Genomic DNA, 14,017 nt, shown 5'->3' with positions numbered 1-14,017 from the left:
GATGTGTAATTTGTTTGTACTGTATATAAGTTCAATACTAGACAGTGAAGTAAAAAGAAAGCTTTTGTGTTGCTGTTCAGAACTGCTATTTTTTCATACTTGTGTGCTGTTTCTTGCTTTGTGTGGGTTGTTTTTATGTCATGATGTTAGGGCTGTGACAACAATATATATGGTTCAGGCTGAACCTGAGAGGGTCCAAAAAACCTTGGTCCAAAAACCAAGGACAAAGAAACAACAGATGACCTTTACTGTCCTGTGGTTTACATGGGTTCATTTCAGACATTCTAAAGACTCCCCCCTCCCCATACTTATAAGTTTATTTACTGTTAGACTGCCCCCCTACCCTACTATTCTCTCTCTATTTTCCTTTTTCTTGCTTATGCTTTTCTCTTCTCTTTTTTTTACCCCTCTCTTCCCTTCTTGACTTCTTCTTGGTTATGTCTAATTCCTGATTATCCTACACTCTTACCCTCAACACCTTTTCACCTGGGTCTGACTCTGGCAGCTGATTTCATACTCCAGTGGGAACCCTTGTTCTAAACTCAGGTCTCTAAAACTGAATTCTAATCTTATAAATGGAAAGTTAAGCAGGTTTACAACCCTCTGTCCACCTACCTACAGTTGCAAGCTTCAGCTGGTGGAGGCTGTTCACAGGCCATTGCTCTAATGCTTCCCATCATAGCCACCACAAATTGAATGTGGCATGTCACGTTCACAGGCACCAACTCCTGTCAGCCTTGGCTATTCAAGTGAATAAGACTGCAGGGGAACCTTTCATATTCCCTCCTAGATTGTAAGCTCGAAAGAGTAGGGCCCTCTAACCCCTCCTGTGCTGTTTGTTGTTGCTGTACTGTTTCATGTATTGTCCCCCCCCCTCTATTGTACAGCGCTATATAAACTCGATGTAATGTAATGTAATAATATTTTCAGAGTATTAGCCCCATTGTAAATTGCCATTAGTGAAAAAAAAACAAAACAAAAACAATAGATATTCAGGAAATGGCAGACTAACCTCCTGAATGCCTGACATCAGATGCATAGTTACACTCTGAAATGCAATCCACCATGTCTGTCCAAACTTGCAGTTGGTAGCCCACTTTTATTAAAAAAGGCAAAGCAAAGTTCCAACACAATGTGTAGTACAAATTGGTTGCCCACACAGGGATTCTTCTCCAACAAACATTGGCAGTAGAAAATGCTAGCCCACCTGGCTACGCTTCAGCTGCACTTCCGCTATTAGAACTAGTCCTTTAGAACACCAGATTTTCACGAAAGGGGAATCCTCCAAGATGGCTGCCGCTCTGAGGCCTGGTCGCGGCAGCGTGACGTCAGAACGTAACACTCAACCAAACGTGTTTTGTGCGCATGCATGTCCTCAGGGGTACGGCCACTTGCGGGGCAGCCATCTTGAAGGATTCCCCTTTCGGTTTTATGTTCTAAGTTTATTCACTGGAGAAGTCTGGTCTGCACATATGGCTCTCTGAGATCTTCTATGGGATCAGCACAAATGTCACTATACCAGTAGTGTTCTGGTGAGTGCATATCCAAAAGAGGTGGTGGATACCCACATTGGATTATGAGCACCTTTTGAATATCTCACCTGGTATCGCTGTACCTTGTAGTACCATGGATTCCTTCACTGGATGATGAGCACTATGATATCTATAACATTGGCATTGCTGTGATTTGTAGTACCACAGACATTTTATGATTATATCTATCACATTGGTATTGCTGTGATTTGTAGTACCAGAGACATTTTATTTTTTTATATTTTTAATTTTTTTTAATATTTGAATGGTTATATGTGCAATACATTAAGATTTTGTCACATGATTTATTATAATCAGACGTTCACATTTTTCACCATAAGACTTTATGACGGTATTCAATATTTAGCGCTGCACCTCTATCTATATTAGTCCTTGTGGGTTTTGTTACCTTTGCCCTTTTATGTGCTAGCAGCTCTTAACACTCAGAACTCGCCACATATTTTGTAATAAACATATATATATATATATATATATATATATATATGTGTATATACACTCACAGAGTGTAATCGTTAGTCTAAGAGAAAATAGGAGGTGATTGAAGATTCTCCTTGAAAAACAGGAAAGTGTGGCGTACTCACCAGCTAGTGAGCTTACATCCTAATGGTCTTAATAGAAACCATGATTTATATCTTTTCCTATGGTCATGCCTCAGTATTGCTTGTAAATATGATTCACATACTGAGAGCTTTCCATGCTATAATGTGCCACACCTCTTACATAAAAAGTAATTTACTTTTATGTGAGTTGTTCCTTGGTTTGTTTATTTCTTGCAGGATCTCAGCTGCTCTCTACTAACTCTTTATTTTTGTATTACTTGTTTGTTTCCACTTTATATGAATTGATTTTTTTTTTAGTTAAATGTTTTGGTCATGTGGTTCTCTGTGCAGAAAAAAAAGAATGGTCACTAGAATAACCACAAGAAAAAAGAAAGTGGGAGAGTAGTTTACGTACGCAGTAGGGGTTCCATAATATCAAAATACATGAAGTAGAAGTATAGCATAACTTACATCTGTCAAAGTTGTGCTAACAATAGGCTAATGGTGTACACAACGGCAGTTATACACTTGTAAAGAATATACCTGTCTCCATACAGTATAAAATGGTTGCTTTTGTGCTCAGGGGGTTCCAGTCTCAGGTCCACTTGGAGGACATCATAATGGTGAAGTCACTTAGTCAAAAAAGAGCCCAATTATAGCATATTTTAAAAAGGTGCCCGTAGATGGAATGTGTTCATGAAAGCGCTGACTGCCAAAGAAGAATTATTGGATGAAGGTTGTTGTAACGTGAAAGCTTTTATGAACAATAATGCATTTTGTGACAGGTATCTTCATCAGGTAGACAATGTAACACAGGTTATCATTCCAGCCCGGTGCAGACAATCTTTTGCCACTAACAGCTCTGCACTTGTGATACACTGTGTATCTGATGAAAAGATTTGTTTGCAAAAAATGTGTTACTGACGTGTTACTGATGTTAATACAAATCTTCATCAGATTATAATCTGGCTGTCTGCACTGTCATAAAACATTATATCCATAGTCACCTCTGCAAAATAAGCTACCCTTGGACTTTTTCCACTTACATGGACATTTGAGTTAAATGGTTACACATGGATAGTGGCTGGTCACTTGACTTTGCATGCTTCCTCTGACATTAGGATTTATTCATTGTAATTACAATCCATCAATACCTGTTAATATGTAGTGTTGTAGTGTGTTGTGCATGTGCATTGTGGTACTATTAAAAATGAATGGCACTGCAAAGCACCCCACTTAGTTCTGTGCATTGCAGCAATGAATGGTAAAATGAGCATTTTACTACAACTCACTAATCTGAAAAGGCCCTAAAACAAAAAGCAGTTTAAGACCATTTTTTACAAATATGCACTGTGGTAAAGCGTATATCCACAAAGCACATGGATGAATGGTGGTGTGTTATAGTGCAACCTAATGCACCTGCATTGCAGAACACTCATAACACATCTGTAAATGAGTTGCTTCAGGCAGCTGGCACAGCCAAGGGTGTGGCCTCTAGGCCTTGTGTTGGACACCAGGGTTATATAGAGTATCCCACCCAAGACATGTGGACACGTTCCGTTATATTTTTTCATTTTCATATTCTTTTTAGTGCAGCTTTTTGACTCCCAGTGTTATGATTTTAACAAACCACAAAGTTTCTCCTTGTTTTTGTAACTATCAATGGTTAGTGCATTTAAAATATATTTTGCCTTCAATGTACTATAAAAGCTTATGGGCTTTTCCTTGAAAATTGCATCTTGTTTAATTAATGCCATGAGATCACTGATTGCCTTTTTACAACAACACATTTAATGCCACCTTTTGTATGGTCTCTTTGTAGAAAGATGGTGCCTTGATGCCAGATGAACGAGAAGCCAAGCAGCAGACTCCTCCTCTCAATAAAAAGAAAAGGGAGATTTTAAGCAATGGACTGTCTTATAAACTGCAAAAGAACAACAAGTACGACCACCACTATGGCTCAGACAGGGAAAATGACCGTAACCTCTGCCAACAGCTAGGAAAGAAAAGGTTTCAGAAGAGGTTCAACCAGGTAAGATGCATTTCTTTTTCCCAGGTGCACAGTGAAAATACATCCTATTTGCTCTGTTTACTGCTGAACAGTGTGTCACAATATCACCAACCTATGACCTGGTTTATTCACCTGAGGCAAAGAAAGGATTTTCATGATTAGCTTAGTGCTGCTTTATTAGCCTCTGACTGAGACACAGCTGTCTATATAACATACAGTGTCATTATGCAGTTGGCCTCTGAAAATCAGATCTATTAAGTCTATCAATTCAGGAGGTATTATATGCGTGCATGAGAGGTCACTTGTTCCCTTCATGAATGATACTATTAACATTTAGACACTTATGTCAGACTCAACCCATCTGGGGCTCATTTCCTAAATCATTTCATTGACTTAAACTGCCCAAGGGCTACTGGAGTGTAAAATATTCTTTTTCTCACTTAAGTATTCGACTGTTATTTTTATGTGACACATTTTATGATCGTGTGATATTAAGTGTGCTGTGTATTACCAGGATCTGTAGGTATAGATTATATGTGACAAAATAGTATATTCATTGTTTACACTGATCTAAATCAGTGGTATTACCTTTTCATGTATGATACGTAAATAGGCTTATTGAAACCTTCCATATATTTATATTAAACCCCAATCTAAACCTACAAAGTGGCCATGATGTTACAGTTTCAAACTATACGACGTTCTTTAACTATACAATTTATACAGCACTATTTGCACTCCAATAAAGTGTCAAAGTGAAAAGATAAAACCTCTATCTTTAACTTATTTCCTCTTCTACTTTTTTGGCACTTTTTAAAGCAACAAAAGGAATTAAAGTACAAGTCCTTTCAAAATTTATTGCAGAGCTTTGCTCAGATTACCATTGTCTTTTTTGTTTAATAGTAAAGTATTTTAAATATGTGACTTTTGTAGCCCTATGGACCAATGGGCCATCCATTTTATCCAACCCAACGGCTGATCGTCCAGCCTTTCGTGTTCATCTTCCATGTATATTTATAAGGGTAGTTAATGACTTAGAAAACCCAGTAAGGAGATTTTATTTAATGATCAAAAAAAAACTGGAGTTAGTCATATCACCAGAATTCACCTGTCATCTGTTTTGGGTGGATTGGCCTTTTAACCATGAATCAGTAACAAATGCAGTATGTGCTGTATGCTATTTGTTTTGTAGGGAAAATTCTAAATGTTTTATAATGCCAACTAGTATACTTTGCATTTCAAGTCAAATATGACAACAGTATACAAAAGGCATTAAATATGCATACAACTTATTTGAATATCATTGACATTTAAGGATAATTGCACTCTGTATGTTTGTTACATTTATCTTGGGACCAAGCTTGTGCAGTGTTGTTGTCATTGCTGTGTCACAGCAAGGGATTTTAAAGATTCGCTTTACAAGGAAACAGAAGTTGATAGAACTTTGAAAAGAAATGTGTTGGTTGGCTTACTTGTAGACTTAACTAAATATTCACCAGTGTTTGCAATGGTTAGCTCTGTTTGCAAGTGTTTATTTTACCGTACATGCTTACCTTCACCCTAGTATGGTTGTACAGGATCTTCTCCTGTATAGAAATTGCCTACTCTGATTTTACTGCTTGTGAGCTTCTCACAATGTTCATTAGTTGCAACAAGTCAGAGAGAGCCTGCATAATTTCCTGGCTGGAGAACATCCAGCATCATCTAGTTCCTTATTTAATATTATTATTATTAATATACAGTATTTATATAGCGCCAAAGGGTTTGCTCAGCACTGTACAATAGCGAGGGGGACAGAACATGAGACAAAACAGTACAGTACAATACACGAGGGGTTTGACGGCCTTGCTCTTTCGAGCTCACAATCTAGGAGGGAGGGGATAGTGGTACAGGAGGATGTGGCTGTGGGGGATGGCGTGGTAGGAGGAGTGGAGGAGATCAGTTGTTAGGTGAGGGTGGGGTAGGCTTCCCTGAAGAGATGGGTTTTCAGGGTGCGCCTGAAGGTGAGGAGGGTAGGTGATAGTCTGATGGATTGGGGTAAAGTGTTCCAGAGGATGGGGGAAGTCCTGGAGAAGTCCTGCAGTCAGGCGTGGGAGGAGGAGACCAGAGAGCTGGAGAGTAGGAGGTCCTGTGAGGAGCGAAGGGCACTGGTGTGGTGGTCTTTGGGTATCAGGTCAGTTAGGTAGTTTGGGGCAGCGTTGTGAATAGCTTTGTTTAATAGTCTTATTGTCTCGGGTCTGGTCCTTTCAGAGGAAAGGGGGGGGGGGATAAATCTTATTGTTAAATGATTGCCATTTTAGGGCTAACAGGCAATTTTCTGTATATATATAAAAAAAATGCATGAGAAGCAGGATACATAATGCACATGTACCAATGTAAAAAATGGTGAACAGCAGTGAGAATATTTTCCACATGGCTTTAAGGGCAATGTTAAAATTATACAATCCTTTAAATAACATGCTTTAGGGATGTCATGAAGCTGTACTGACTGAGTACAGCTATTTGTATTGTTTTTTTTTCTTCTTTAACAGCATAAATATCTCAATCTGATTAATTTCATATTGAAAAAAATAAAAAGCTTTATTTTCAGGTATCTTTAGCGGCGACACATGGTGCAGCAACACTTTGACTGTTTGAGCACTCAAACAAATACCCAAACTGTTGTCCATTTGATCTCCTGTTTGTCGGGGACCAAATATCCTGTATAGAAGTGGTATTTCTACTATTTCTATATATGAAAGCTTCCTGCTGTCACTGGCTTTTTGCACCCATCATGTTCCTGGGAACCACTGCGTTTACCAGGAATCCCTGTCACAAAGGGGTGGGGGTAGCAGTGACTTCATTGCCAATATATGGCCACTGGCTCCTGGCCAAATGGAAGTTTTTAAAAATTATTTTTGGCATTGGTGCATGTTCCTGAGAGCTGTGGTCATCTCCATGCTTTTTTTTTTACACACTGCTGAACCCTGCTTAAACTGAACACAGAACAGTTTGGCTCATCCCTACAGCTGGCTCAATATTGTAAAATTGTCCAGCAGCAGGCATTTTTAATACCAACATGTTCTAAAGAAAAAGAATACAGGCAGGTGTTTTACTAGACATAAGATTCTACATATGGTTCAACACTGTAAAACAGACTGGAGTTCTCCTACAAGAAATAACCAAAAGCCAATTTATTGACCCTTCCAAGCCTGCTGACCAAAGTTCAAATACCATTCAATGCATTTTGGTTTAAAAAAAATCTTCTGGTTAAATTTGTGCATTAATTCATCAGGATCTTGAATTTCAGAGCAGCAGAATTTATCTCAAGTGGTAAAACGGAGCTTCATCTCTACTGAGCATTTGGGCATTAACTAGGACAGTCTACAGGCAAATTCAGCCTGCCTAGGAATGGCCACTTTTCTAGGCTGGCATTCACTCACAAAGGCACTTTGATATTTTCAGAACTCCTTCCAACAGCTAACTCTTTACCTGCATTGAGGCTGAGGGGTCTTTATACAAATACTGAAGCAGGGTGTTCTGATATTTTCAGGAAGCTATGTACACACCCTGTAAGCCCCTCCCACAGTCATGATCTGTCTTCTTTGCATAAGGAAGTACAGAGACTTAGTTATGATGTCATTTAATCTAAAATAAGGTATGTAATGAAAACAGGAGTGTTAAAAAAAACTCATTAGTATGCTTGTAAGGGAGGAAAGGAGGATAAGAAAATTAAATTTCTCAGCTTTAAAGCAAGCTTGTACTTTGTCTATTCAGAATAAAGTATATATTTACTTTATTTCTCCCATATATCCCTCATGTGCAAAACACCTGTAGACTTTAAAACTGAACTCCTGGCCAGCAGTTAAATATAGATTTGAAATACCAATATAATAATAGTTTACCTGAAAAACAACCTATGCAACCAGCCTAGGGATCCCTGCCACATGAGCTCTGCTGTAGCAGCACAGCTTGGTCAAGAACACACCCACTACCTGATGATTGGACAGTGAAGAAGTAGGACATAGACATGTGTTTTTTGTTTTGTTACAAATTAAAATTTTCAGATGAAAATGTGATTTTCAGAGATTTGGATGTATGTGAATCTCCGAATGGACATAAAGAATGTTAATGAATCTGAAAAAGTTATCACAAAGCTAACGAATGCATTTGTTTCATTCTTTTCATTCAGATGACATGCAATAGTAGTTTGAGTCCTTGGGAAAATGAATTTCAATAATAATCTGGACTCAAGTAAATTTGTAATTTAAATTGAATTTGTATTTGTCACATTCAGTCAGTAAAGTTCCACAGTTTCATGCAATTCTTAGCTTTTAAAAATTCAGGGCCACTAAATTTTGCATTATATTTATTTTGTTGAGTCTGAAAATATTAAGCAGTTTTGATATATGAACAACAAATTTATCCCCTACCCACACCGTTATTGGCTGCTGGAGATGTCAATCACTGGGTCTCAGCTCTATTTGTGGGAAAAAAAATGACATAAATTTAATTTATGTATAGCGCTGCATGACCACACAGTTGTCAGTTAACCATTTGCCGCCCGCCCTATGGCCGAATGGCGGCCGACAAATGTCATCAGCGTTCCGGGTGGACGCCATATGGCGTCCTCCCGCACATGCGCACTTTTCGCGCTTGCAGAGCCGCGCAGAGGCGCGATCTGTCACCGGCCGTGTACCTCGGACATGGCCGATGACAGATCTGAGTACCGTTGCCGTTGCCGGTACCATGTGACCTGCTGTGACCAATCACAGTGGGTCACATGACAGTTGTATACAATGGATGGCTTCATTCATGCCATCCATTGTATACTAGTGTCTAGCTGTGAATGGTCACAGCTAATCACATGCACATGTCATGTGATTAGCTGTGGCAAAATCACAGCTAAGCACAAAAAAAAAAAAAAAAACACCCTGAATGAATCGATGTCATTCAGGTAAATGCTTGCTTATAGCAAAGTAATTCTTTGCTATAAGCAAACTGTGTAAAAAAAAAAAAAAATACTGATCACTTCCCCAAAGTAGTACAATGTTACTATGGTAACATTGTACTACTTTGGACATAGTGAAATATGAAAAAAAAATCTTAAAAAAAAGAAAAAAAATGTAATAAAAAATTAAAAATAATAAAAAAATATTTTTTTTCCATACTATCAGTTATATGAAGACGATGTACTGCACTGGTGACAGTATGTAAAAAAAAAATAGTGAAAATAATTTTTCGCATTTTTTCATTTTCCGAAAAATTATGACAAAAAAAATACAACTTCAAAAAACTTGCCACGCCTCTTATGAAATACGTCGGACTGCCTACTCTGCAAAAAGGGGTCATTTGGGGGATATCTGTACTATTCTGACATTCTTGGACCTCAAGAAATTAGATTGGCCGTCAGTACTTCAGGATTGATCAATATTCAGATCTATACTATAGTTTGTGAACTCTATAACTTTCCTACAAACTAAAAAATACATCCTAATTTGGGTTATTTTCACCAAAGACATGTAGCAGAATACATCTCGGCCTAAATTTATGAAGAACAATTATTTATTTGCAAACTTTTATAACAGAAACAAAGAAAAACCTGTGTTTTTTTTTTTAATTTTTGGTCTTTTTTTGTTAATTTAGCAAAAAATAAAAACCCCAGCGATGATTAAATACCACCAAAAGAAAGCTCTAGTTGTGTGAAGAAAATGATAAAATTTTAGACAATGTTGTATGACCGCGCAATTGTCATTCCAAGTGTGAGAGCGCTGAAACCTGAAAACTGGCCTGGGCAGGAAGGTGTAAAATTGCCCTGTATTGAATTGGTTAAAGTATCACAAAAAATGGCCTGGTCAGGAAGGGGGATAAATCCTCTGGAGGAGTGAAAATTCGCTTTCCAAAGTGATCCAAAAGTATTGGTTTCTACTGTTTTAATAAATCAACCTTTTTAACCTACAGTAGGATAACTGAAAATCTCACATGTTGCTATATCCTACAATATTTAAAATTCAAATTGTGTGTGCTTATTATAGAAGCCTCTGATAATCAGGCCTGCTTTTGGTGATAGAGATTATACTTTGATGTTTTTTGATTCTGGGTCTTTTTTGCCAGTACGTTTTTGTGGGTCAGTCTGGTTTGTTTTAAAGTTTAGTAAGAAGCAGAAAATGATTTCCGGAAGCTTTACAATAATTGCATAACTCAATATATAAAAAGTAAATGATATACTATTTAGATAGAATATATTCCTTGGTAGTTTTTATGCAAATCTTCTTGGCATTTGAACAGGTAGCATAATGTATTCATCAGCTTAACCTAAAGCTCTGACACCTCTTAGATCTGCAAGCTCTCATAAGTGTGCTAATTAAAGCTTATACTTTTGTAGCAGTATGAACATTTCCCAACCCTTCATTTTCATTTCAGCTGTTAACAAATATATTTATTAAATGTCTGAAAACTGTAGAAAAGCCAGTAATTAAGTGCTACAATGTACACCAGCATTTGGTAGTTATTAAAAGGAGTGCTTTAAAATAAATGAGGTATAAGGCAAATTCCCTATTGAAATGCAATTAATGGAATTAACTTTTACAGGAATGTTATGTTCAAAAAGTTGCTTCATTGTTTAACAATAATTATAATCTTGAATAACTGCTGTTTTAATGTTTACTAGATTTTTGACTAATAAGATAAAGTACCTTTTGGTTGGGTTAATGAAATACATAAACTTCTTTGTCTTTCCTAATTATTTTTTTCATTTAGTTTCATTTTTATTATGTAAATGTCTTGTGTAAGCTTGTGTAAACAGATAGTGGCCATAGTACCACAGCATTTGCTTTGTGGAATATCCACTGTTTTCTGTAGCTTACTCCTCCCTGTAGTCTATTTAGTATTTATTCATGGGATCTGGGTTATAAATGGTCCAAGTGTATCTAATTCCACATTTTTTTAATAGAATGGTGAGAGGTTTGAACATCTGATTTTAATTGCTTTATGTGTCCCTGCTATGAAGATTCTCACTGTTTTCACAGTTTAGGGACTAAAAATGGGAAACTAATAATAACACCACACACATTCACACAACCTTCAGCCTAGGTTCACACTGATGTGGTGTAGAATTTGCAATGGTTTCCGTGCGAAATCCACTCTGCATCATAATCGCACCCCGTTCATGTGAACCGCTGCGGGTGTGTATGTTATGTTAACAACACCCCAAAATCGGTACGCAAAACACGGTGCCATGTGCAGAATAGGATCACATGGGTGTGAAAACCCACGTGATCTGATTCTAGTGCGGACAAAAAAAAGGGCCCTGCACCTTTTTGGTGCAAATGCGGTGCGATTTGAGCCATACAGAATGTATGGCTCAAATTGCACCCCCCACAGAATTTGCATGTGATTTGCACAGGAATGCGGTGCGGTTCCTGTGTGAATCACATGTGATGTTCCGCACCACAGAAGTGTGAACCCAGGCTCAAAAATAACCACCAAATTGTATATAAAACTTTTATTTTCTATGATCGACAGCTTCATCTAGTGGCCATAATGCAGTATTTTCCTCATTGAGGTATTTTAGAAATTTACCACATTGTGGCCACTAGATAGAGCTGGCAACCAGAAGAAATAAACACATGCACAAAAACAGTGACTATTTGTGAAGGCTGTGCAAATGCTTAAAGTGATACTAAACCCAGGACCCTGCATTCACTACATCTGGTCTCCCACAGTACACACAACATGGAAATGCAATTATTTTAGTAAGCATAAATTGCTAAATACCTTTTCTCATTAGCAGTCTTGTGACTTCAGCAGAGCACTGGTTAAAGCTTGTAGGAGGAGTTTTCTTTCTGCTCTAGGAGGATGTGAAGCCACCTAACCTTCTGTCTGGACAGTGCTGATCGGCCCTGTGCTGATCACATGCACCCTCCCAAGAAAAAAAAACCTCTCTAGCAATACACACCAAACTGAGCATGTGCATGTGACCACGGGTTTAGTCTGTATCAGGTAGTCATTTCAACAAGAGGAGGGGCAGAGAAGAAAGGATCAAACATCCTTTTTACACAATGCAGAGGATTAACCCCTTAGGTTCCACAGTGAGTATAACAAGCATGCTTTACTGCATATACAGACTGATTTTACTGTTGTGGGTTTAGTAACAATTTAAGACAGCATTTTGTTTTCTAAATAGACCACTTGCCATCAATCCTGCCACGTGTTCTGTTGTTAAGCTACTAAGTTTTGGACATTTTGTGCATCTCCACAGAAAAGCCACTAATTGTCCTGTAGTGTAAGGACTCCTTGAGATAACACAGCAAGGGCATATGTACACGGGGTGTTTCGAAAACTCTTCTGAATGATGGAAACTGACTGCTGGAAAACGTAGGTTAAAAAACGACAGTTTAGCTGCATTTGCATACCACATTTATGAGCATTTGTGTTTAGAAGCATTTTTAAAAGGAAACCTCAAAAGACCTTCTCACATGCCCAGAATGCACTGAAAAATAGTAAAAAATTACTATTTCAGACTTTTTGAGAGAAATAGAGAGAGCGGAAGCAGAGAGAGCAGTATGTGTTGAGATGACCTGTTTTTTCTGGTTGTATTTACTATGGATCCCATCATGAACATAATGCAGCACGTTCTACCATTTTTTCCTTCACATGAAACCTGGAACTGACTGTGCTGGTGTACTAGGTCCATTTGTATACATGAAAAGCGCTTTGCATGCATTTCTGATGATTAAAAAAGGCTGTGGACAGCATCTGGACATGGAACAGTTAAAAAACGCTTCTAAACGCAAACACTTATAAACGCAGTTAACCATGTTTACAAGCATTTAAAAGCGTTTGGCGTTTGAAACGCCGGTAAAATCTACTCCTGAACGCAAGTTTGGTGTGTTCAAAAAAACAACTGTAAACTCAATTGCCTGACATTCTCATATCATCAATAGGTGAATGCTTGTACCTATTGAACAAACATTAAAAAAAAAACACTTTCAATGGCATGATTTACAGATCAAACGCAAGCAAATAGGAGAATGGTATTGTTAGGGTTCACGTAAACTTTAACGTAAAAACTTCATTATCTGGGTTTAATGGGAAATTTATTTTCCCCTACTTGGATTATAATGCTTGCTGAATTCTATCAACACTTCTTTTGTAGTGGTTGCTTAGTAATGCAGGCCATAGATGGGTCAAAAACCGGCCGTTTTTAAAAAAAAAACAAAACGAAAAATCAGTCGTTCAATAGGCCGATGTTACCACCAATGGTAAAAAAAATCAGGCGATTTATGTCCCGTCTACGGCCGGCATTTAATTACTTCTGTCCCTTGCAGAGAGCTCCGCTATTATATTTGACATGAAAAAGTCTTGTGGTACAACATTGTATCCATTTGTATCCATTTTGGATACAGATGATTTTATTCGGATACAAATAGATACATTGTTGCAACCGCAATACTTTTCATATAAAATATAATAGCGGAGTGGAATTCTTTTTCTTTTTCTTCTTCTTCTTCCTCTTCTTTTTCTTCTTCTTTTTCTTCTTCTTCTTCTTTTTTTCTTTTTCGACTTCTTCTTTTTCTTCTTCTTCTTTTTCTTTTTATTCTTCCTTTTCTTCTTCTTCTTCTTCATTTTCTTCTTCTTTTCTTCTTTTTCTTCTTCTTTTTGTTATTATTCTTCTTTTTCTCTTCTTTTTCTTTTTATTCTTCTTTTTCTTCTTCTTGCAGGTCACAGCTCATGCGCAGATTATGTATCGGTAAAACGATCGGCCAATTTGCCCATCATTGTCGGGAAAATCGTCCGATGGGCAAAATCGGCTGATTTTTTTCCAACTTTACTGATAAAAAAAATGTGCCAAGATCCCGAAAAACGGCTGACCAATTAACCCACTAACGGTGCAAAAATCGGCCGATTTTTTTTTTGGGGGACGATTTTCGACC

At 37.6% G+C, this 14,017-nt stretch overlaps 1 protein-coding gene across 1 annotated transcript in view; it reads left to right on the top strand.

The window, feature by feature from the left end:
* The window catches only part of LOC149443669 (autism susceptibility gene 2 protein homolog), a 782,555-nt gene that overhangs the window by 430,752 nt on the left and 337,786 nt on the right, over positions 1–14,017 (top strand). The window contains exon 2 of the mRNA XM_089655377.1: positions 3,915–4,124. Coding sequence (XP_089511503.1) covers positions 3,915–4,124 — 210 coding nt within the window. The remainder of the gene's footprint in view (positions 1–3,914; positions 4,125–14,017) is intronic.

The sequence above is a fragment of the Staurois parvus genome, unplaced genomic scaffold (assembly GCF_062004578.1).
Source record: "Staurois parvus isolate SC_StPar_1 unplaced genomic scaffold, SC_StPar_1.0 ptg000839l, whole genome shotgun sequence".
Taxonomy (NCBI): domain Eukaryota; kingdom Metazoa; phylum Chordata; class Amphibia; order Anura; family Ranidae; genus Staurois; species Staurois parvus.
The sequence above is the reverse complement of the archived record's forward strand: the minus strand, read 5'-3'. Positions and strand labels throughout refer to the sequence as shown.